We start from the raw sequence: 23,813 nt of genomic DNA, 5'->3' as shown, positions 1-23,813 counted from the left end.
GCACCTGGGTCTGCCGCAGGAATATGATCCTTGTGGTAAGGGGTTTGGATTGGGAGTGGCATAGGGGTGAAATAGGATGTTGTGGAGATTGGGTGGGTGACAGAACACCACCAGACAGCGTTCATCTCTCTCTCTCTCTCTCTCTCTCTCTCTCTCTCTCTCTCTCCCTCTCCCCCCCCCCCCCCACCCCCCACCACCACCACCACCACCACCACCACCTCCATACACTACTATCCTTTACCCTTTTCTGCCTCCTCCAGGTTGCTGCTTACATCCCACGTGATAGTTGCATTCCGGCCCGAGATGGTGGAGATGGTGGTGGTTGTGTGTGGATGTGGTGTGCTTGCTTGTCTGTGTGAATTGTACGTGTCTCATTTCTACTGATGAAGACTGTGGCCGAAAGCTTCATGTGAGTGTATTTTAATTGTGCCTGTCTTTCTTCTTCACGCTAAATAACATTCTGTCTTTTTCCACCTTGTTAATATCCCTACCTGAAGTTTCCATTGTTTTCTTTAATACATTGATGGACTTAGAAACACTCCTAAGCATATACCAGAAACCTTTTATAGAACCAGGCAATAATGCAGTTTCTCGTTGTTTCTGAAAAATTGGATTCTGATGCTTGTAAACCATTTTTGTCATTAGTACCTAAAAATAATTTGTTTTCTGTAGAGAAGTGGTTTCTGTAACAGAATACCCACTCTTTAAACAATGTTTTACTGTGTTATAACAAACTCAGTAAACTATTGTTTTCTTATCCTTAGTTTGTGAAAATTTTCTGCAAAAACTTAATTAACTTCAAACAGTAGAGTTCTTATGCAGCATTCACAATATTCCTGAATGTTTCCTTCTTGTGATTTTCTTTCTCTGCTCTTTCTGGGTCATACGGTCGTTAATAACATTCTTCCTTGCCTGCCTTGTTGTGTTGTAAATTGATCTGCTGCTCTCTTGTTTCTGAGACTAAGTGCTGTCTCTTGTATTATCTTTTTGCTTGTACCCACTGATGACTTACACATCATGTGGAATGGAATATTTTAATCCTGAAGTCAGCCAATTCTTAGGAGTAAATCAGATTAGATTTGTTTGAATATGATTGTTATTCCATCAGTTGATAAGCAAGAGACCCTGTGGGCATCGTATGTGATTATACCTGCTTGATTTGCTATGAAATATCAGTTTTTTACATTTATAATTACCATGAGTCTATATGTAGGTAAGTTCATAACCTTGTAAAGTATTCTAAAATAAAATACAGTTGAGACTACCTTTCAGCAGCTTTTGTTAGTGCTTCCAGTAGTCATATGTCATCTTGCTAAAAAATTTATATGTGTGAACCTGTTTAATCAAATTCCAATAAATATTTAAAATGCTTTTGCATTGAAATCAGATGGCATCACTGGCAGCTACAAATTGGCCAAAGCCTATTGTACTAGTTCCTTGTCTGTCTTGGTCTACAGCATCATCTGTTTTTACTGAGGTATGTATCAACTGTGTTAATTCATGATATTTTCAAGAAGGTAACTTGTTTGAGTGTACTAAATTGATAGTATTGTTTGTCAGTATTTTGATTAATGTGTCAGTAATTATGTTGTGGCAGATAATTTCTTTGGGAACTTGTTTGTAACTGTCATATTTTTAAAAAAATAAGATATTGGTTTTTACACGTAGATGTGAGCAAGAAACCGCTATTGCTAGCACAGAATTGGTGCTATGGAAAATGATTATCTAGAAAATATGTGTGTGTGTGTGTGGGGGGGGGGGGAGTTGTTTGTGTGTATTTTATAAGCAGTCACATGATTTTGGAATGTGTAGCTTAACATGAAGAAATGGGCAGTGAGACAAAAAATAGATTTCAGTCTACACTCCAAAACTGTTATTTAGTAATCATAGCACTGTGTGACCATGCCCATTGCATATTCACTGTTGAGACATATTTCAAATAGATTATTCAGATCCAGCCTACTTTCTGGTGTTATTTCACCTGTAAGCTGTGGTAGGATACCAGGCATAAGATATTAAGTCTGCTGACCAAGCAGTGGCAGGAGGACATACATATAAAGGAAGGTTTTACATATGCAAGCTTTCAGAGCCAGTGGACTCTTCTTCTGTCAGAAGGGTCGAAGGGGAGAGAGGAGGGGTGAAGGAAAAGACCTGGACAGGCTTAGGAAAAGGGGTAGAGTTCGAAAAAGTCACCCACAACCTCGGGTCAGGGGAGACATATCAGATGGTATGAAAAGGACCAACAATTAGTCTTTTTCTTATCATCCTGTCCGGTAAGTCTCCCTTGATCTAAGATTCTGGATGACTTTTGCGAACTCTACCTGTTTTCCTAAACATCTCCAGTCCTTTATCTTCACCCCTCCTCCTTCCCCTTCAACTCTTCTGCCAGAATAAGGAGGCCTTGGCTCCAAAATCTTGCATAGGTAAAACTTTTTTTTGATATGTGTGTTCTCTTTCTGCTTCGTGGTGATAAGATTTTTTTTCCATCCAATTACATTATATTGTCAAAAATGGATTATTTTTCATTGTTAGACATAAGATATTGATTTAGATGCAGTAGTTCAAGAATGGGATGTCTACCAACTGAAAGTCACCTAACATATTCTGGTTCTAAAGGACATTTCAGTGTGTGGAGTTGGTCAGACAAGCAGTATGCAAAAGTCATATCAGTGAATGTGGAAATAGGCTTTGGTCTGTGAATGGTGAAAATATGCCTTTACTGGATTTTGTAACTTCATTTGAAATTCCACCCACATAATATTGCAGCAAAAATATGTAGAGAATGTTTCCTAATACAAAGAAGAAGAAATAATAAAAAGCGTAAAATATGATGACCAGGCAGGGATTGAATTCAATTCCACCTAAATTTTGTATGAAATCTGAGATGCTGCTCCATCTCAAAAAACTTTTGTTCTATTTCTAATCATTTTTGTTGATTGTTCTGTAGACTAGAAATCATTGTCAGTTTGTTTGCTTTGCAGTCTCTTTGTATTGAACCAACAGCCTGGTGTTGGCAGCATCCCCCTATATTTGGTTATCTCTATTACATGCTGGTAAACAGGAGTCCAGATTTATGTGATGTTTGTGTCACAAATATTAACCAAAGGAAGGGTTGTTTTATCAAATACATTTTGTTAACTTTCAGATCTTTGCAAGCGAAAGTATTTTCAAGTTATTGCATTGTGCAAAATGTTACACACACACACACACACACACACACACAAATGGGAAAGCAGATTCAGCTTCAACTTTTTTTTAGCTTGATGTTTCTTTGTTCAAGTCACTAGCATCAGCAGATTGTAACAGACCAGATTCAAATTCAGTAATGCAAGAGAGCATGTTGCAGTCATGTGACAAGTCAAGCATGAGAACTTCTCACCAGAATGCATTAAAATTAAAAAGTCTGACAAGTAAAATAAAAGAAATAAGCTGAGAAAAAGAATTATGTTTCAAATGATTATCAAGATAATGGAGGGACCAGACAGAGAGAAAGGAAATAGAAAATTATTTACAAGGAACACTTTTGGTGAAGGCTGGCAACTATACACGGAGGAGAGGGAACAGAGGAGAAGGGTGGGGGGGGGAGAAGGGGTGGAGGGAGGAGAAGGGGTGGAGGGAGGAGGTATGGGAAGGGGAGTTACTGTGTCATTTAGTTAAAAGCTACGAAAGTACTGAAGAAATTATTTGAAATGTTGTATAGGAAAGAGAAATGATTTTGTGTGAAATGCCCTTCATATAAAATCAGAGATTGACCTGAGGGATGTTAGGATGATTGGTGAAGACGTGTCATTTTTATAGTGAAAGCAGGAATGAGGACAGCAAATAACAAAGTGAGTTCACAAATTGAAAATGGATCAAATTGATAAAATGCTGAAAGTAGTATTGCAGGACATAAAGAAGAAAAATTATGAAATTTAAAGTAAAAAGTGAATCATATGGAAATCTGAATGTCAGAACTAGATTATTCAAGGAGTATATAAGAAGATAAAACAAATAAAGAAGCAGAAGTTGCATTTATAGGGAGGATGCTGCGTAATTTTGCCATAGCCGTGAAATAGATAAATGCCGTTGTGTTTCAGACCAGCTCCAGATTTCTGAATTCCTCTGTATTAATAATTTTAACTGAGTTTGGCTTAGCTATGGAATTAATGGTAACTGTGGGAGTATGGTTTTTATGTTGAAGGAAGATTCTGTTCAGCAAATGTAAAATTAAGTATCTGTGGTAGTGTAGTAAGGGAAGGTGGACAGTTTGTCAATTTCTTTAAGTATAAAGGTATGTTACAGTGCTTTGTTACTCCCAGACTCAAAGAGAATATTGTAAACTGCACAATCAAATGTTTTTCGTCAAGTCACAGAAAATACCAGATAGTAATACTTTCTCATTTAAATTATGTAGAACCTGATTAATGAATTGACAAATGGCATTTGTGTTGAAAACTTAGAATTCAAACTGAGAAGAAGTATTTCACTTTGGGAGAGTTGTGTTACTGTTCTTGCCATAATAATCTTTAATAAGCAGGTAATCTGTGAAACTGGTTTGTAATTATTATTGTCTGTCTTACTATCTTTCCTGTAAAGGAATATGACAGTAGCATATTTCAGCTTGTTCAGACATATATCCCATGTCAGTGATGTACTGTATATGTCACTGAATTTATTGCATTACAAAGAACACATTTTTAGTAATTTGCTTGAGAAATTATTAAGGCTTGATATTTTATGCTATTGAAACAGTTAATTATGCTCTTAATTTCTTTGGTGGGGAATGGATTGAATGAATTTGGCTGTATGTATTTATTTTCAGGTATGTTCTATTACTTTATCTCTTGAACTGTCTATGCGTATCTGCGGAGCTACTTCCAGGAAGTATTTATTAAATATGTTTACTTTATTTTCCTGAAGAGGCTTGAGGAAATGTTGTCCACGGGGGTCAAGTGAAAGTTGTTTCAACTATGTTGCAGAAGTTTTGTTGGGAAGCCCTTACACACCATCTGCATAGGCTCAGTCTCTCCCCATATTATTTCCATACTTCTGGAGCCCTGAAGAAAGATATTTGTGGCCATTGATTTGCTTTGGGCGAAGGAGTGAATGTGTGGGTATGATCAAAGTTCCATAGCCAATAACAAACATTTTTCTATTAAGGCTTTGACCCTCTTCTCTCAGTGGGATAAATATATTACCAGTTATGGTGATTTCTCTTGAAATAATAAAAAACTACTTACTTTTTTGCCATCTGTCTCATATCACTTTGAGTGCTCCCCTGTACAACGGTTATGTCAGTAATCTTAATACTTAAAGTTCAGATTTAGCACTCAAGTTGACTTTGATTACTCTCAGCACACAGAAAGAAAATATTGTATCTGAATAACCTCATACAAGTATGCGGTGTGATCAAAAAGTAACAAGAATTTTTTAATTTCATCAGCTTTATACATCCAATTATCAAAATATTTTTTATCTTGTTGGTACACATGTTTCTGGCCTATATTTGCATTTTCAGTTGTCTTGAATATTTAGTTTATTGTTGACAGTTGAAAAGGTTACTTGTGTTTTTGAGTGCATGGCAAACATTTACTTTTGAAAAAAATTTATCAAAGAATCCACATTAAATTTTGCTTGAAAAATGGAATAAGGTGGAGCACTGCATTTGATATGTTGACTGTACCTTGTGGTAAATCTACTACGAGCAAGACAAGAGTTTACGAAATGTACAAACATTTCAAAGAGGACTGAGAAGACTTTGAAGACAACGACTGTCCTTTACGCCCTAACACATCAATTACTGACGACGATATGGAAGAAATAAGGAAAATTTTTCTGGAAAATCACTGAATCACCATCAGAGAAGTTGCTGATGATGTCAGCATATCCTCTGGCTCATGCCAGACCATTCTTTTGGATGACTTGGTAATGAAATTTGTAGTGCTAAACTCTGTTCCAAACTTGTTGAATTTTGACCAAAAATGACATCCCTCAGGAATTGCTGAATTAGGTTGACACTGATCCAGAACTGCTAAAGAAGATTATAATAGGTGATGAAACATGGGTATAAGGGTATGACATCAAAACCAAGGCCCCATTGTCCCAACGGAAACTGCCTGAAGAGCCAAGCCCAGAAAAATTTCGACAAGTTTGATCACATTTAAGGTGTTTCTCACTGTTTTCTTCGATTATAATGGACTAGTGCATCATGAGTTCCTGCCTTACGCTCATATGCTCAATAAGGAATACTACTTTGAAGTTATGTGCCATTTGCGTGAAGAAATCTGAAGAAAATGACCAGAATAGTGGCAAAACTACTCATGGAAATTGCATCATGACAATGCTCCCACTCACACCTCAAAGCTTGTTCATGATTTTTTGGCAAAAAATTGTTATGTTGCCTCATCCACTGTATTCACCAGACATGGCCCTTGTGACTTCTTTCTATTCCTGAGACTGAAGAGAACCACGAAAGGATGTTGTTTTGCCACCATTGATAAGATAAAAACAGAATCACTGAAGCAGCTGAACACCACAACAAAAAGTGAGTTCTAGAAAGGTTGGAAAAAGTGCTGGCACAAGTGTATTATATCTGTGGGGGATTACTTTCGGGGCAAAGTTGATGCTGACAAATAAATAAAGGTTCTTTAAGAAAAACAAAAATTCCATTTACTTTTTGACCACACCTCAACAAGCCAGTTTAGACCTTGGCCAAAGGCTTTTGTTAAACATTATTTCTCATAAAATCAATCTATGTGGATACTGATAATCTCAGTATGGAGCTCATAGTTGCAACTTCGAAATTTTCTACTACTAAAGATGAATTTAAAAAAAATCTGTAGAAGCTATTTGTCTAATTCTCAAAATATTTTCCTTAGTTTTGAAAGTCTCTTCAGGTTTGCTGCCTGATGCTAAAATCAACCTGATTCAATATTTCGGTGATCCAACTATTCGCCATCCTCAGGAGAATGCTGCTACTGCTGATGAGTCCCATTGCGAACTGACACCAGGCTGCAAATCGACGTCCTATAGAGGCCACCATACCGTACATGACGCATGCACCGCCTATCACAGTTGCTGCCCTCCAAGACTGGGTAGGTGCACTGCCCTTAGTAGAATGCCAGCGGCAACGATATATTGCACTCAGGGATCATTTTTGAACACTTGGACTGGCCACACCAAAGAATGTTCTGTTTTGATATGGGATAGTACAGGATTCCACGTCCCACTGTGAGGAAACCCATTGTCTCTATTAATTAAATTATCCACCAACCTAATTTCAATTGCCTGTTTATAGACACTGTTCCAAAAACCGGAAGTGTTGGTAATTAACACAGTTTTGTCAAATTTCATACCGTGTCCCTCATTTAAGCAGTGTTCTGACACTGTTGATTTTTCATGTTTTTATAGCCTCATATGATGGCAGTGCCCTAATCTTGGAAGGTCGATGGAATACACTCTTAATGTTAAAATTCCTTAAAATTCTTTCAGTCTTAAATGATATGCCCCCAGCATAAGGAATAAAGGCAACCGATCTATGTTCCTCTTCATGCACCTCCGGTGATGGTCCAAACTCCATAGCCCGATGGATCCGCTTCTCAGAGTATCCATTTTCCTTAAAAATAGCCATAAAATGCGCATTTCGTGGGTTAAACTGTCCGCATCGGAAATGGCATATGCTCTGAGTACCAAAGTCTTAAGGATGCCACTACATTGGTGTCGTGGATGACAACTCTTAGAATGCAGATACCGATCTGTGTACATCAGCTTTCGGTGAACACTGTGTCCCAAATGTCCCAAATTACCATCTGTTTTTTTGTATACCATAGTGTCCAAAAATGGAAGCGTCCCATCACGTTCAACCTCCATGGTAAATTTAATGCAGGGATCAATAAATTTACCATGGAGGTAAATTGAAAATCTGAGAGCTTAAAGTTGGAAGATAGGGTAATTAGCAGAACAGATATTACAGACAAAATATCATGCAAGAGTTAGTAAGAAGGGAAAGCTAAGTGCATTATACATGGTAGACATGTGAGGTGGGGGGACAAAGAAATACAAAGGACTGATGACTGTAGCTGTCTGGTCCCTTTAATACCACAAACCAACCAACAAAAAATACAAGGTGTAGACAACTAGAAGGGAGCAAAGAAAGGAACTGTCACTGAAAAGAAATGCTGAAACTGAAGAAATTAATGTAAATTTAAGGCCAGTGGATGGTGAGAACGAAGGACATGTTGTAATGCTCATTCCCAGTAATCTCTGTCTTTCTTATTACCCTTCATTCCAACTTTAAGCTCTCAGGTTTTCAAATCTCATCAGGTGAAGTCCCCAACAGTCAGTCCTTCTTTCTCATCCCTTCTAGCAAGGGTTGTGGGTGACTTTCCCATAATTCCAGGGATATGCAGTAAATGCTGCAAAGAAGCAAACACATTTCTGCCATTATGCACTTGACATCAGAGAGAAGCACTTCACACACATATTTGTATGTAGGAGTCTGTGTGATTTCTTGCGTGGTGTCATTTTTGCTTTGTTACTTTTGTGTCATGAATGATTCACAAGTGAAAGTGTGTGTGGTGCAAGCAATGCCGGGTTATGCTGTTGTTGGCTGTAGTCCTCAGAATTGCAACACTAAATATACTGAAGTAGGTGCTCTTTGCTTTCCTTCACGATCCAAGTCTTCAAGAGATTTGGTTGTTGAAATGCTGTAGAAAAGACACTGAGAATGTTGCAAATGCTAGAATTTGTTCTCGTCACTTCAAAGATGCTGATTACATTAGAGGCATTATTTTGAAACTGCTAAATTTACAGTGGAAATGAGTGCATATGAACAATGTATTTCCATTGTCTAATTTACCTTGTAGTAGTACCACCAGTGCAACAGAAGGAACGTTTCAGCAAACATGAAATACGTTGGAAACGCACAGAGAATGACCTCCTCCATGCCAACCATCATTAATTCCAAAAAATACAGATCATGTGAAACTCAATTTGCTCCTTTCTCACATGACATATTGCAGATGAAAGTTATATATCAAGGCAATGAGGTAGCTGCAGTATTTTCCATTTTCAGAAAAGCATTTGACTCAGTACCTCACCTATGCTTATTATCAAAAGTGTGATAGTATGGTGTATCAAGTGAAATTCATGACAGGATTCAATATTTTTTTAATAGGGAGGAAGTAGCAAGTTACCTTGGATGGAGAGTCATTGGCATATGTAGAACCCCTATTTATGGGTTCTTCCAGCGTTTCTTAGTAGAAAAGTTCCATATTTAAGGTAGAATAACAAGTAAACTGTTTTTGTTCTAATGATCTTCAGGAAACAACAGAATAGCATCTGCAAGGGACACTAATTCTTAGGTAACCAAACATTATAGGCAAATATACAATCCACTTTCACAGAATGTTGTGCACCAAACTTCTTGGTTTATTTTTAATTTTTTTAAATTACTTTTTACACTGTGTACAATATTAAACACAATAAATAATTAAAATACACAGCATTACAGTATTGCAAGTTATATGGTTATGATGATATAGTTTGGGACTCATGGGAGTTGTGACATTGGTTGACAACTGTCTAACTGAGCACTGCTCACTCATGTTGTGCAACAAACATTTTTTAAATTGTAAATTACAGTTAATGCAATAGACAATATTAAACACAGTACATGATTGAAATACAGAATATTACATTATTACAAGGTATACTGTTGTAATGTTGATTACGGCAAAGCATTCGATACTCTCGAACACCCAAACATACTTCAAGCACTAAGAAACCAAGGAGTCGAAGCAAAATACATCAAATTACGAAGAAACATTCAAAACCACAGCTTCGCTAGAGCTAAAACCGGAAAGACAGGTGAACCTTTCCGCGTGGAAAGAGGAGTTAGACAAGGGGATCCAATCTTCCCAAAACTATTTACCTGCATGCTGGAGGACATATTCAGGAAACTATAATGGAATAAGAAAGACTGAATATGCCTCAACAACAAGAGACTAACAAATTTGAGGTTTGCTGGCAACATAGTCCTCTTTGCCAAAAGTGCAGTGGAAGTGCAATCAATGCTCCAGGAGCTTAACACACAAAGCAAGATGGCATTACTCATAATGAACAAATCTAAAATGCGAGTAATGACAAATGGATTAGAAACCCCAATATACCTTGAAGGAACGGAACTAATGTATGCATCACAATACACATACCTAGGCCAAATAATTTCCTTTAACAACAAAATGGAAAAAGAAATAAAACGAAGAGTTTCCTTAGCTTGGAAAGCTAGACAGAACTCTGAATAGTAGGCTCAAAATGGAAGCACTCGAAAGTTACATTTTTCCAGTGTTATTATATGGATGTCAGACATGGGCTCTCAAAGCCAAAGAGAGAAACACTCTACAGGTATGCCAAAGGAAAATGCATTTCTCTGAAAGGCAGTATATCGAACACCTCAATACACAAGATGTCAGCAACAATAGACATAGCGCAACAGACTACTAAGACCAAATGGAAATGGGGCGGCCATGTGGTGACGCTGCAAGATGACAGATGAATGGCACGAGCTACCACATGGGACCCCTACAATGGTGAGAGACTCTTAGGAAGACCAAGACGCAAATGGTTGGACTTATTCAGAAAACAAGCAGGAAGACAGTGGACCAGTGTAGCCAGAAACAGAAAGGAATGGAAACAACTAGAACTACAACTAAGTGATCAAGTGTAATTCAATGTGTAGTGTGTATTAAGTGCGGTACCATCTTATGCGGACTAGCCCACTGTGTTGAGTCTTTAAAAGCAGCCACTACTTCTTGTTGGAGGCCTTTGCCCTCAATGGGACAGCATAGGATATTTTCATTCATTCATTTTCACTCAGTCGTTTCATTCATTCATTCATTCATTCATTCAATATTAAAGTTTGTAAGGTAAGCAAGGTAAGGAATATGAAATTCTATTGTGTTTTAATTTTGTGTAGAAGTATGTGCATCACGTGAAGCTTGAAAATGGGGGTGTTCTCCGCTGTAACTGATCATTTAGAACCAACAAGGGATTTTAAACTAAATGTTTGTTTATGTCAAGTGGCTCTAACAGAGTTGGATTTCTTCCTTTTTTGGCTATATGTAGCACTTCTGTGTGGACTGGTATCTGTATCCAGCCTTCAGTATATGTTTGGTAAGTGTAGAGACTGAATTATGTAATCTTCAGCTGCATTCATGTTCGATCAGCCTTGTTTCTATAGCCTTGCCTGTTTGGCCAATATACAGTTTGTTGAAATCATTGCAAGTGATTTTATAAACACCACTGTTACTTAATAAATCTGCTTTGTCCTTGCTGTTGAATAAGATGTGAGCTGTAGTGCCTCTTACATAACATGAAGTTTTACAAGTTGTAAGGGTTTGGTTAATTTGTTGGAAAGCTTTCCTAAATATGAGATAGTACACCAGTTGGTTTTAAATATGACTGTTACTGCAAGGCGGCATTCACATAGGGCAGCATTTTTCTTCTTTTTGTATGTCCATCCTGGTCTTGGGGACCATGGCTGTTCACTATTGTAAGAAAATGAAACACCTACAGCCATCTTTATGGTCTTATTTATTATGTAGGTTTCTTCTTTGTTTCTTATGTAGAATGTTGTCAGTTAACTGAGGGTTACAGCCATTGTTAGATACAATACATTGAACGGTGTCTATTCTATTTTTAAATTGTGTTTTGACCATGGTATGCATGTAAGACATCGTGATTAGGTTTTGTGGACAAGAGCATATTACAGTGTCTGTGGTTGTTGGCTTTTTGGAAATTTTGAAACTGTGTGTATTTTTACATTGAGGCCTATGAAGTTGAAGTTGAAGTTGAAGTTGAAGGATTTTTCACCACTCTCCATGTTGAACTGTATGTCTTTGTGTTGTGAGTTTAGGTGTTCTGGGAATGTGTTCAGATGTCTTTTGGTACCAGTCCACAGACATGAGTTTAGGTGTTCTAGGAATATTTTCAGATGTCTTTTGGTACCAGTCCAGAGACAGAGTACATCATCTACCAATATTTGATATTATCACTAAGAATTTAATTTTAGGAACTGTTTTTCAAAATGGTCCACAGAAATTTCAGCTGGAAGAGGACAGAGGGGAGACTCTATTGCCAAGCCATCTAGCTGTGTGTATAGAGTATCTTCAATGAAAATAATTTTGTAATAACAACAAAATTATTTTCAGTTTGAAGATACTCTATACAACATATAATTTTGTAATAACGAACTGGACTAAGGGGTTGCAAAGAAGGGCAGCACGAATAGTCACAGGGTTGTTCAACGCATGGGAGGGTGTCATGAAGATGCTGAAAGAAATAAACTGGTGGACACTTGAAAACAGATGCAAACTACCCCGTGAAAACCTACTCAGAAAGTTTCTAGAACCAACGTGAAATGACGAATCTAGGAACATATTATGAGCCCCTATGTATTTTTCCCATGGGGATCATGAAGACAAGATTGGATTAATTATAGTATGCAAAGATGCATTTAAGCAGTCACTCTTTCCACAATTCATTATGTGAATGGAATGGGAAAAAGCCCTAACAATTGGTACAGTGAGACATGCCCACAGCCATGCATTTCAGTGGTTCACAGAGAATAGATTTAGACATACGGTAGATGTAAATGTAGGAAAGCTTTCACCACAGAAGAAGGCTGCTGCTAAATGTACACTACAGGAGAAGCTATTTGTAATAATTCAGACAAAGCCAGTTTACAGAATTCCATAGTGACTTTATATCAAAGAAATGCTCACCTTAAAAATGTGGATGAAACTGCAAGTATGTAATAAAGATCTTTGTAGTCAGTTGTCATGAAGAAAGTAATAAATATGCACTTGTATCTCATGAAATTAATTGAATACTGGTCAAAATATTTTCACTCTGTCAAATCGGATATTTGTTATAAAGCCAAAATGGGCTTGATGGGTCGAAGAGTACATATCCAAGTTTAATACTTAATGCATCACTGCACAAAAAAATTACAATTTTCTCAGTGAAAAAACTTGGATAACCTGTACCTGCAGTGTCAGTCTTGTGTTCTTGGATGAATCGTAGTTTCAGTTGCCAGTTAGGGATTTTGAATCATGTTTTAACTGTTGTTGTTGTTGTGATCTTGAGTCCAAAGGTTGGTTTGATGCAGCTCTCCATATTACTATATCCTGTTCAAGGCTCTTTATCTCCGATTATCTACTGCAACCTACATTCCTCTGAATCTGCTTACTGTGTTCATCTCTTGCTCTCCTTCTATGATTTTTACCCCCCACATTTCCCTCCAGTACTAAATCGGTGATCTCTTGATGCCTCAGAATGTGTCCTACCAACTGATCCCTTCTTTTAGTCAGGTTGTACCACAAATTTCTCTTCTCCCCAATTCTGTTCAGTACCTACTCAGTAGTTACATGATCTACCCACCTGTTGTTGTTGTTGTTGTTGTGGTCTTCAGTCCTGAGACTGGTTTGATGCAGTTCTCCATGCTACTCTATCCTGTGCAAGCTTTTTCATCTCCCAGTACCTACTGCAACCTACATCCTTCTGAATCTGATTAGTGTATTCATCTCTTGGTCTCCCTCTACGATTTTTACCCTCCACGCTGTGGTGATCCCTTGATGCCTCAGAACATGTCCTACCAACCGATCCCTTCTTCTGGTTAAGTTGTGCCACAAACTTCTCTTCTCCCCAATCCTATTCAATACTTCCTCATTAGTTATGTGATCTACCCATCTAATCTTCAGCATTCTTCTGTAGCACCACATTTCGAAAGCTTCTATTCTCTTCTTGTCCAAACTATTTATCGTCCATGTTTCCCTTCCGTACATGGCTACACTCCATACGAATACTTTCAGAAATGACTTCCTGACACTTAAATCAATACTGGATGTTAACAAATTTCTCTTCTTTAGTAACGCTTTCCTTGCTATTGCCAGCCTACATTTTATATCCTCTCTACTTCGACCATCATCAGTTATTTTGCTCCCCAAATAGCAAAACTCCTTTACTACTTTAAGTGCCTCATTTCCTAATCTAATTCCCTCAGCATCACCCGACTTAATTAGACTACATTCCATTATCCTTGTTTTGCTTTTGTTGATGTTCATCTTATATCCTCCTTTCAAGACACTGTCCATTCCATTCAACTGCTCTTCCAAGTCCTTTGCTGTCTCTGACAGAATTACAATGTCATCGGCGAACCTCAAAGTTTTTATTTCTTCTCCATGAATTTTAATACCTACTCCGAATTTTTTTCTTTTGTTTCCTTTACTGCTTGCTCAATATACAGATTGAACAACATCGGGGAGAGGCTACAACCCTGTCTTACTCCCTTCCCAACCACTGCTTCCCTTTCATGTCCCTCGACTCTTATAACTGCCAGCTGGTTTCTGTACAAATTGTAAATAGCCTTTCGCTCCCTGTATTTTACCCCTGCCACCTTTAGAATTTGAAAGAGAGTATTCCAGCCAACATTGTCAAAAGCTTTTCTAAGTCTACAAATGCTAGAAACGTAGGTTTGCCTTTCCTTAATCTTTCTTCTAAGATAAGTCATAAGGTCAGTATTGCCTCACGTGTTCCAGTGTTTCTACGGAATCCAAACTGATCTTCCTCGAGGTTGGCTTCTACTAGTTTTTCCATTCGTCTGTAAAGAATTTGTGTTAGTATTTTGCAGCTGTGACTTATTAAACTGATAGTTCGGTAATTTTCACATCTGTCAACACCTTTTTTCTTTGGGATTGGAATTATTATATTCTTCTTGAAGTCTGAGGGTATTTCGCCTGTTTCATACATCTTGCTCACCAGATGGTAGAGTTTTGTCAGGACTGGCTCTCCCGCGGCCGTCAGTAGTTCCAATGGAATATTGTCTACTCCGGGGGCCTTGTTTCGACTCAGGTCTTTCAGTGCTCTGTCAAACTCTTCACCCAGTATCATATCTCCCATTTCATCTTCATCTACATCCTCTTCCATTTCCATAATATTGTCCTCAACTACATCGCCCTTGTATAGACCCTCTATATACTCCTTCCACCTTCCTGCTTTCCCTTCTTTGCTTAGAACTGGGTTTCCATCTGAGCTCTTGATATTCATACAAGTGGTTCTCTTATCTCCAAAGATCTCTTTAATTTTCCTGTAGGCGGTATCTATCTTACCCCTAATGAGATAGGCCTCTTCATCCTTACATTTGTCCTCTAGCCATCCCTGCTTAGCCATTTTGCACTTCCTGTCGATCTCATTTTTGAGACGTTAGTATTCCTTTTTGCCTGTTTCACTTACTGCATTTTTATATTTTCTCCTTTCATCAGTTAAATTCAATATTTCTTCTGTTACCCAAGGATTTCTACTAGCCCTCGTCTTTTTACCTACTTGATCCTCTGCTGCCTTCACTACTTCATCCCCACCTAATCTTCAGTATTCTCCTGTAGCACCACATTTCAAATGCTTGTATTCTCTTCTTATCTAAACTGTTTATTGTCCATGTTTGACTTCCATGCGTGACTACACTCCGTAGAAATATTTTCAAAAAGGACTTGCTCGCACTTAAATCTGTACTCAGTTTTAACAAATTCCTCTTCATCAGAAATACTTTTCTTATTGTTGTCAGTCCTCCCTACTTTGCCAACATCAATTATTTTGCTCCCCAAATAACTTTAAGTGTCTCATTTCCTAATCTAATTCCTTCAGCGTCACCTGATTTAATTTGACTACATTCCATTATCCTCATTTTGCTTTTGTTGTTGATCATCTTTATCTCCTCCTTTCAAGATACTGTCCATTCCGTTCAACTGCTCTTCCAAGTCCTTTGCTGCCTCTGACAGAATTACAATGTCATTGGCAAACCTCAAAGTTTGTATTTCTTCTCCCTGGATTTTAATTCCTATTCCACATTTTTCTTTTGTTTCTTTTACTGCTTGCTCACTACACAGACTGAATGACATTGATAAGCTACAACCCTGTCTCACTCCCTTCTCAACCACTGCTTCCCCGTCAACTCTTATAACTGCCATATGGTTTCTGTACAAATTGTAAATAGCCTTTCACTCCCTGTATTTTATCCCTGCCACCTTCAGAATTTGAAAGAGAGTATTCCAGTAAACATTGTCAAAAGCTTCCTGTAGGTCCACAAATGCTATATATGGAGGTTTTTCTTTCCTTAACCGATCTTCTATGAGAAGTCGTAGGGTAAGTATTGCCTTGTGTGTTCCTACATTTCTCTGAAATCCAAACTGATCTTCCCCGAGGTCGGCTTCTACCAGTTTTTCCTTTCTTCTGTGAAGGATTTTTGTTAGTATTTTGCAGCCATGACATTAAACTGATAGTTTGGTAATTTTCACACCTGTCAGCAGGATTCTTTGGATTTGGGGATGTTGTAAATAGATTAGCTAATTAAAATTGTTTCTACAAAGAAGGCATTTCTATAATTTTTTAAATTAAAGTGACTGTGTCCCTCTATTAGTTGAAGTTCTTTTAAACTTGTGATGCATACAAAATAAAAATAAGCATTATACAGAGCTTTTTTACATGGTAAAATTTTTCTTCATTTCGGCCATTTACTTTGACAGAAAATTGCAAAAACAGATTATACTTTGCATTTTTTTTTCTTTTTGCATGTTTCAATTCGATAGGTAAATGATTTTTTTAAAGAAAAGAAAAGAATCTGCAGTGCATGTTGAAAAGCTGGACAAGTTACAGAATGTAGCAGTAACATTCTAGCAGTAGCAGAATAGCAACTTACAATTAAGTATTTCAGTAGAAACTAAAACATGCTACAAGGACACTGCATAAATGAGCAGCCTCGATGTTATAGCACTGTTCACAAGGCAGCCAACAGCAACACACAATGCTTATGCCCAACCTTATCTTTCTATGGACCTTGACATAACTCTCCGCTTTTCTTAAACCTCACCAGTCCTCTTCCTTCATATCTCTACCTTCCCAGTCAACCCTTCTGCCAGGAGGAGACGCCACTGGCTCCGAAAGCCTGTAAATATCCTTAACTTATATACGTTTTCCCCTGCTGCCACTTGGTGAGTAGGTTTTTTTTTATCTATCCATTTATTTTATGTTTTCAAAATTTTTTTATTTTTGCTGATGTGAAATAATTGAGAGTGTTACATTTAGAAATAGAAGGTATGCACAGAACAAAACAGCATCTTCATAATAATCATTATAGGTGCACCAAAGGCTTCAATACTGGGTCTAATCTTGTTCTTCTTACATAAAAATGAGCTGCTATCATATATCCAAAGAAACTGTAATAGTTCACTTTGCTAATGGTGTAGGTATTATAATCAGACCTAATTGAGAATGATCAAAACTTAAAAATATAAATACATTTTCTTGAATATTATAAACTGGCTCTTTATAAGTGGACTGTCACTGCACCTAGAGAAAAACATGCAATTCTGTACAGCACAAATCCTGTCCTCACCATTAGAAATTATGCTTGAAGGAAAATCAGTAAATGGAACAGAATATTCTGAATTCTTCAGTGTTTATAGTGAGCCCACAAATGCTTTTACATAATTTCAAGAACCATTATTGAATGAGTAATTATTCACTCCTGTAGGGATCGCAATTGCTAATTATGGTGCACTAAGAGCCATTTAAGCTGTAATTCTTCCTGTGCTTTACCTGCAAATCAAGTGGGAAGAAGCCGTAATGTGTGGCACAATGATTAATATCCTCTGCCATACATTTCACAGTGGTTTGCAGACTATCTACATCTACATATATACTGTTTTAATCATTTTGGAGTGTTAGGCAGAAGGTACATCCCACTGTACCCGTTATTAGAGCTTTTCCCATTCCATCCTCATATGGAGTGTGGGAAAAATGATTGTTTAAATGCCTCTGTGCATGCTGTAATTGATCTAAACTCACCCTCATGACCCCAGTGGGAGCAATATGTGGGGATTGTAATATATTCCTTAGTCATCATTTAAAGCCAGTTCCTGTTACAATGTCAGTAGACTTCTTTGGGATAGTTTCCATCTATTATCAAGAGTCTGCCAATTCTTTTCTTTCAACATGCCAGTGACAGTCTCCCTTGGGTCAAATAAACTTGTGACCACTCATGCTGCCCTTCTCTGTGTACTTTCAATATTCCCTTCAGTCCTATTTGGTATGGGTCCCACACATATGAGTGTTATCCTAGGAAGGATCACATGTGATTTGTAAGCAATCTCCTTTGAAGACTGATTGCACTTGCTTAGTATTTTACCAACAAACCAAAGTCTGCTACCTACTTTACCCAGGACTGAGCCTACGTGATCGTTCCACTTCGTGTCCCTATTAAGTGTTACACCCAAGTATTTGTGTGAGTTTACAGATTCCAATTGTCACTCAGTTGTATTGTATTCATAGGATACTATTTTTGTGAAGTGCGCAATTTTACATTTTTGAACATTTAACGCAATTTGCCAGTCATTGCACCACTTTGAAATATTATCCAGGTCTAACTGAATATTTGTACAACTTCATTGAGACTGTACTTTACTGTAGATAACTACATCATCTGCAAAAAGTCTGAGGTTACTATTAATATTGTCCGCGAGATCATTAATACATAACATGAACAGTGAGGAACCCAACACACTTCAGTGGGTTACACCTGAAGTTACTTCTGCATCTGTCAATCCAAGATAAGATGCTACATCCTCCCTACCAATATGGATGTATATGTAGGTAAGAATCTGCTCTGGAAGTCACATTTTATAGATCTTCTTAAACAACTAAGTTCTATGACAGTTACATAACACATGATAGCAAACTCTGGAGATGAAAATGTCAAGAACATTGACCAGCTTTTCCTACTTTCTTCCGTTGAGGTTTTCCAGCGTCATATTATGGAACAACTCTGCATTGAGGAAGAAAGTGTTTCAAGTACAAAAATGTGTATTAGGGTTAATATATGGTGTCCACTCTAGACCCTTTTATAGACAGCTCTTTAAACAGTTGCACATGCTGACAATAACATCACATTACATTTACCCCTTTAGGAATTTTGCTGTCAATAATTAATCACAGTTTGAACACATTAGTAATATTCATGAACATGGTACTAGAAGGAGAAATGATTCACACTGTCCGATACTTATTCTTAGTGTGGCACAAACAGGATTGATGCATACAGCTACAAAATTCTTTGGATACTTACCCAGTGATGTGAAGAATCTTGTAGACAGTAAAATAAACTCCAAACATATATTGAAATTATTTCTGCTGTATAACTCGGTCTGCTTTTAGAAAACATAACTCTATTGTGTGTGTGTGTGTGTGTGTGTGTGTGTGTGTGTGTGTGTGTGTGTGTGTGTGCACGCGCGAAAGAGATAGAGATATATATATATATATATATAGAGAGAGAGAGAGAGAGAGAGAGAGAGAGAGAGAGAGAGAGAAGGAGAGGGGAGGGGGGCAGTGAGAGAGAAAGGAGTGTGTGCGCGCGAAAGAGATAGAGAGAGAGAGAGAGAGAGAGAAGGGGTGGGGAGGGGGGAGTGAGAGAGAAAGGAGTGTAAATAACAATATGTAAGAATATATCAAATAAAACAAATTAAAGGTACCTTAAGATTAATGTCAAAAGAACCATTTAAGAACCATATTAATCCATATAAGTGTGTATCTATCATGAGCCAAAACTGGTAATAAAACACTGATTGTAAGTTTTGCTTTTCAGACACATTGTAAGCTTGAGTTTGAAAGTCTGTTTAGTTTACCAAAAGCACTCAAAGGAATTTTTATATTCTTCTGTTTATCTTCTTTCTTGTCTGTCCACTCATTGTCTTCAACTGCACTAAATACAAAAACTCATCAACTGGTTCTCTGACTTCATTGTTAACATGTACAGTTTTCTTTTGAATGTGTTTTTTTGTACATTATTTAAGTCTTATTATAGTTGATTTTCAGGCCTATTTTCAAACTTGCTCTATAAAGTTCTTACATTTATTGCTGAGCCACGCGGGATTAGCCGAGCGGTCTAAGGCGCTGCAGTCATGGACTGTGCAGCTGGTCCCAGCGGAGGTTCGAGTCCTCCCTCGGGCATGGGTGTGTGTGTTTGTCCTTAGGGTAATTTAGGTTAAGTAGTGTGTAAGCTTAGGGACTGATGACCTTAGCAGTTATTTCCCGTAAGATTTCACACACATTTTTATTGCTGATGTTTACCTGCACTAGAAGTTAAAAGTACAATGTCATCATCAAAGAAACATGGGCCCTGTATGTTACATTAACAAATATTCCTTCTTTGTTTTCCTAGTATGATTGGAAAACTTCCTCTAATAATCACAAGAATGTTTTTGATGGGATGGAATCCACTTTTAATGACTTCTCTTTCAATTCTGAATTACTATCCTGATGAAGCCTAAAGAAACCTGTAGCATTGACTTATATATTCATCTGTATAATTATTTAAAAAGAAAGAACACAATGTTTCTGTTGGTCTGTTAGTATTCATTTCATTGAAACTAAGTGAAAAACTTTCTAAAAGTCTATAATCTACAGAAAAAATGCTAATTCATACTCGTTTCATTTTATAATTTTATTTACAATTTTCAAGTAGTTAGTTCTAAAGTCAATATGTTTCTTTGAAATTAAATTCAAATAGTTTTCCGTTATTGCTGATAACTTTAGTGAATATCTTATACATTACTAAATGCACATGTGCGTTACATCATATACAGCCATAACAAATGTTATTATAAGTCATATTCCATTAAAAATGTCTTAATATGTAATTTTTCTAGGGAGTTATGAGTGAGTCCATCAACTGGGATTTGCTTGCATCACAGTACTTTTCTGATGACACCTATAGAGAAGAAATTCGTAAAATGGTGACTGTGAAAGAGGTAATTTCTATTTCATTTCTCTGTACACATTCTGTAATATATATAATGGGTTTTCCACAGATATACCACAAACAAAAAGCCTAAATCTGCGAACTTTGACCAGTAGTTACATATGTTGGTACTGATACGTAACTCATGGTGAATGACATTGAATCTAATAAACACTGTTGAGGGAGAAATTATTTTTAGTATTTTATATTGTACTTTAGTGATATTGGTATATGTTTTATTGTTAGATAACTTGAAGCTATTTGGAATTATATTATGGCACATAATCACATATTTTAATGCACTCAAACATCAGATAGAGTTGTAGTTTATAGTTGAGTAAAAAATTAAGTTTTAAATATCATGTTTCTATAAACAATAATCAGTATATAATTATTGCCACATGAACACTTAAAATTACTGTGCAATGTTAGATAGTTGGCAAGAATTCCTTAAATATCAATATGGATTGCTCCCCGAGGGATATGTTTAAGTTATAGAAGCAGAAGTCATTGCATTTATCTTCAATCTGACTTTAAAACTTGACATACTGCTGAAGAGATTAAATTTCTTGTGTATTCCAAATTTTTTTACCGAAATGTAATGTTGCTCCCTGACTTGACTAGTTTTCAGTTTTTACTTGTTCAGAGTGGAATTTATTTTTTGCTGTTTGTTACAACCACTGGTACCTCTCCCTTTTGAAATTAAGGCTGCAGTAGTGCTTGTAACACAGTGAACAGGATAAGATTTCATGTGCTCTGCAGCTATAAAAACTCTAAAAATTTCTACTACTTTGTGTGTAGAGGAGAGGGGATTAGTCAGATAGTTTTCTGTTTCCCATACCTCCATCTACTTTTAATAACTTGGAAAGTATCTGCTTGCGACATAAATGAACTCGGATTAGTCAGTGCTCAGTACTGCATTACCTACCTCATATGTCCAAGTCGTGGTCTTCTCATTCCCTCATACAAAAGATAGGTTTCATACTTTACCCAGACATTTTACATATTCCTAACCTTACTTCCACTTCCCATCTACACTTTGTAGTGTAACACCTATGTTTCATAGTCTGACACGAGCTAGGCAGGTCACTGAAGCGAACCATATACACTGTGTGATTAAAAGTGCCTGGACACCTGGCTGAAAATGACGTACAAGTTCATGGCACCCTCCATCAGTAATGCTGGAATTCAATATGGTGTCTGCCCACCCTTAGCCTTGATGACTGCTTCCACTCTTACAGTCATATGTTCAGTCAGGTGCTGGAAGGTTTCTTGGGGAATGGCAGCCCATTCTTCACTTAGTGCTGCACTGACAGAGGTATCAACGTCGTTCAGTGAGGCCTGGCACAAAGTCGGCGTTCCAAAACATCCCAAAGATATTCTATAGGATTCAAGTCAGGACTCTGTGCAGGCCAGTCCGTTACAGGTATGTCATTGTTGGTAACCACTCCACCACAGACCATGCACTACGAACAGGTGCTCGATCATGTTGAAAGATGCTATCACTATCCCCAAATTGCTCTTCAACAATGGGAAGCAAGAAGGTGCTTAAAACATCAATATAGGCCTGTGCTGTGATAGTGCCACTCAAAACAAGGAGTGCAACCCTCCTCCATGAAAAACATGACCACACCATAACACTACTGCCTCTGAATTTTACTGTTGGCACTACACATGCTGGCAGATGATGTTCCCCGGGCATTTGCCAACCCACACCCTGCCATTGGATCGCCACATTGTGTACCGTGATTCATCACTCCACACAATGTTTTTCCACTTTTCAATCATCCGATGTTTACGCTCCTTACACCAAGCGAGGTGTTGTTTGGCATTTACCGGCGTGATGTGCGGCTTATGAGCAGCCGCTCAACCATGAAATCCAAGTTTTCTCACCTCCCACCGTACTGTCACAGTACTTGCAGTGGATCCTCATGCAGTATGGAATTCCTGTGTGATGGCCTGGATAGATGTCTGCCTGTTACACATTATGGCCCTCTTCAGCTGCCAGCGGTCTCTGTCAGTCAACTGACAAGGTAGGCCTGTACGCTTTTGTGCTGTATGTGTCCCTTCACGTTTCCACTTCACTGTCACATCAGAAACAGTGGACCTAGGCATGTTTAGGAATGTGGAAATCTTGTGTACAGACGTATGACACAAGTGACACTCAATCACCTGACCACAATCAAAGTCCGTGAGTTCCGCAGAGCACCCCCATTCTGCTCTCTCATGATGTCTAATGACTGCTGAGGTTGCTGATGTGGAGTATGTAGCAGTAGGTGGCTGTACAATGCACCTAATATGAAATCATATGTTTTTGGTGGTGTCCAGAAACTTTTGATCACATAGTGTAGCATGTGGAAACTGAGATCAGTACTTCAGTACTAAGTTGTTGGCTGAAAAGTCATGTTATTACTACAAGTATCATAAGCTTAAATCAGTACCGGTGAACAAAACCAGAAGATTCATAAATTACAACAGAATCAGAGTTCCAAAGTCAAAGTGCAATTCCAGAAAGAGAAGTAAAACGGTTTTATTTTATGATTGGTGTATAAAGACTTCATCACTAAGATTATCCAGTCACTGAGGTAGGAATTTATTTCTTGTAGCACACCATCAACTGCCCCCATGTAATGCATTTGCCACTGCTTCTGGAGTCATGACTGCTTCTTGCAGAACTATCTGGTGCACAGATACTATTGCCACTGTACTCAGTTGGTTTACATATCTCTGAATGATGGAATATTAGATCTCTCTCCATTTTAACCAGCCCATAGGTGCAGCAGTGAAACTGGGACCAGCAACGTAGGTAGCCAGGAGACATATGTATCCCTGTCATTGACAGAGTGAAAATTGGGAGCAGGGCCTCGGGGATTTATTTCTCTTGTGACAATTGTACTTTCAGAGCTGAGTGCAGCAGTTCAACCTCCATAACCTTCCAATAGTCAGTTACTATGGTGGTCCTGGCATAGTAAATCAACAGGAGGGG

The 23,813-nt window shown here is 37.7% G+C and overlaps 1 protein-coding gene across 2 annotated transcripts in view; it reads left to right on the top strand.

The window, feature by feature from the left end:
- The window catches only part of LOC124709136 (protein ABHD18), a 180,656-nt gene that overhangs the window by 68,749 nt on the left and 88,094 nt on the right, over positions 1-23,813 (top strand). Inside the window, exons 6-7 of one of the 2 annotated variants that reach the window (XM_047240802.1) lie at positions 1,388-1,477; positions 20,736-20,837. In XM_047240802.1, coding sequence (XP_047096758.1) covers positions 1,388-1,477; positions 20,736-20,837 — 192 coding nt within the window. The remainder of the gene's footprint in view (positions 1-1,387; positions 1,478-20,735; positions 20,838-23,813) is intronic. The other variant, XM_047240803.1, reaches the window with a different exon arrangement.

The sequence above is a fragment of the Schistocerca piceifrons genome, chromosome 7, assembly GCF_021461385.2.
Source record: "Schistocerca piceifrons isolate TAMUIC-IGC-003096 chromosome 7, iqSchPice1.1, whole genome shotgun sequence".
Taxonomy (NCBI): domain Eukaryota; kingdom Metazoa; phylum Arthropoda; class Insecta; order Orthoptera; family Acrididae; genus Schistocerca; species Schistocerca piceifrons.
This window is presented reverse-complemented; position numbering and strand designations above follow the sequence as displayed.